This window comes from Fukomys damarensis, unplaced genomic scaffold, assembly GCF_012274545.1.
Source record: "Fukomys damarensis isolate Sample0158 unplaced genomic scaffold, DMR_v1.0_HiC HiC_scaffold_34, whole genome shotgun sequence".
Lineage (NCBI taxonomy): Eukaryota > Metazoa > Chordata > Mammalia > Rodentia > Bathyergidae > Fukomys > Fukomys damarensis.
In genome coordinates this window covers 21,233,393-21,234,240 of record NW_022900946.1, presented here as the reverse complement: position 1 = coordinate 21,234,240, position 848 = coordinate 21,233,393, and the positions used below count along the sequence as shown (strand labels likewise).

At 59.6% G+C, this 848-nt stretch overlaps 1 protein-coding gene across 1 annotated transcript in view; it reads left to right on the top strand.

Moving 5' to 3' along the window:
• Nucleotides 1–260: 260 nt before the first annotated feature.
• Nucleotides 261–848, top strand: part of Syngr3 (synaptogyrin 3) — a gene marked incomplete at its 5' end in the record, with an annotated part of 4,131 nt that continues 3,543 nt past the window's right edge. Inside the window, one exon of the mRNA XM_033758553.1 lies at nucleotides 261–347. Coding sequence (XP_033614444.1) covers nucleotides 261–347 — 87 coding nt within the window. The remainder of the gene's footprint in view (nucleotides 348–848) is intronic.

Sequence of the window (848 nt, the reverse complement as noted above, 5' to 3'; positions counted from 1 at the left end):
GGTGACGTCACCGGGCTGGGCGCGCCCACCTGCGGGCGGGGGAGGGGCTGGCAGCGACCCAGGGACCTTGAGAGGTCACCGCCAGTCGCCCCCTTCCCCCAGTTCCTCTCTAGGTCTAACTCCAATCCCTTTCCTCGCCTTCTCCCCGTTTTTCCCGTTCTCACAACCTGGAAGCGGGCACTAGGGTGGGGACGCTATTGGCCCAAAGGCTTGGAGGCTCAGCCCCGCACGATTGAAGGAGCTAATGGAGCCCAGAGTGGTCAGGAAGGGCATCCCTCTTTTCTGCACCATACAGCTGCCAGGCCCCTTGGAAGGGAGCCCGCCCTCTCCAGCCCTCCCAGATCTGGGTGAGAGTTAAAGGAGGGGTCTCACGCTGGGAGGGCTTCCTGGAGGAGGTGCCGGGTTTGAGGCATTCTGGCCCTTGGAGCATGCCTTGTTCCTCTTCACCCTTCCAGAGAGGACAGGTAGAGTAGGGTGCCAAGTTCTAGGTTTTGTTTCAGAGAAGGGCGGTGCCCAAAGAGGGGTAGGGCCCGGGCTTCCCTGTGGAGTGACCAACCAGACCAGGAAGCAGGAATCCTGTGTTCTGGCCCCAGCTCTGGTACTGACTTGTGGACTGCGTAGGGGGTACTTTTCCATGTCCTACCTTCCCCCTTGACTGGGTCTCTTGGAGGTGGGCTAGGAAAGAAGTAAAATGATAAAGTTGAGAGACGTAGCTGCCCAGAGCTAAACAACAGAGTTGGGGGCGAAGGATTTAGCTCAGTGGTGCCGCAGCCTGCCTAGAAACTGCAAGGTCTCAGGGCCAAGGATTTGGTTCACCGGTTCCCCTGCCTGCCTCACAAGCACCAGAG